At 49.3% G+C, this 515-nt stretch overlaps 1 protein-coding gene across 1 annotated transcript in view; it reads left to right on the forward strand.

The window, feature by feature from the left end:
- The window catches only part of HNRNPL (heterogeneous nuclear ribonucleoprotein L), a gene marked incomplete at its 3' end in the record, with an annotated part of 5,484 nt that extends 5,340 nt beyond the window's left edge, over window positions 1-144 (forward strand). The window contains exon 7 of the mRNA XM_009890005.1: window positions 6-144. Within this exon, the coding sequence (XP_009888307.1) occupies window positions 6-144 (139 nt within the window). The remainder of the gene's footprint in view (window positions 1-5) is intronic.
- Between the last annotated feature and the right edge of the window lie 371 nt (window positions 145-515).

Consider the following 515-nt stretch of genomic DNA (forward strand, 5'->3'; position numbering starts at 1 on the left):
TGTAGCTACAAGGACTTCAGCGGCTCCCGCAACAACCGCTTCTCCACCCCCGAGCAGGCGGCCAAGAACAGGATCCAGCACCCCAGCAACGTCCTCCACTTCTTCAACGCGCCCTTGGAGGTGACCGAGGACAACTTCTACGAGGTAACGGCGGGGACCCCCGCCTCCCTTCTTCCTCCTCCTTCTCCTTGCTGCTTCCTTTTCTTCTCTTCTTTTTCCTCTTCCTCCCTTCTTTCTTTTCCTTCTCTTTACTTCTCGCTTCCTTCTTGTCTTCCTTCTCCCTTCTTTTTCCTTCTCTTCCTCCTCACTGCTTCCTTTCCCTTTTTCTCCTCCTTTTCCTCTTCCTTCCTTTCTTTCTCCTCTCTTCTTCGTTTTCCTTATGCTCTTCTCTTTTTCTCCCTCTCTTTGCTTTTTACTTTCCTTCCTCCTTTTTTTCCTTTTCCTTCTCTTCCTACCTTCTTCCTTTTCCTTCCTCCTCACTGCTTCCTTTTCCTTCTTCTCTTCCTCATCCTTCT

This window comes from Charadrius vociferus, unplaced genomic scaffold (genome assembly GCF_000708025.1).
Source record: "Charadrius vociferus isolate BGI_N301 unplaced genomic scaffold, ASM70802v2 scaffold2018, whole genome shotgun sequence".
Classification (NCBI taxonomy): domain Eukaryota; kingdom Metazoa; phylum Chordata; class Aves; order Charadriiformes; family Charadriidae; genus Charadrius; species Charadrius vociferus.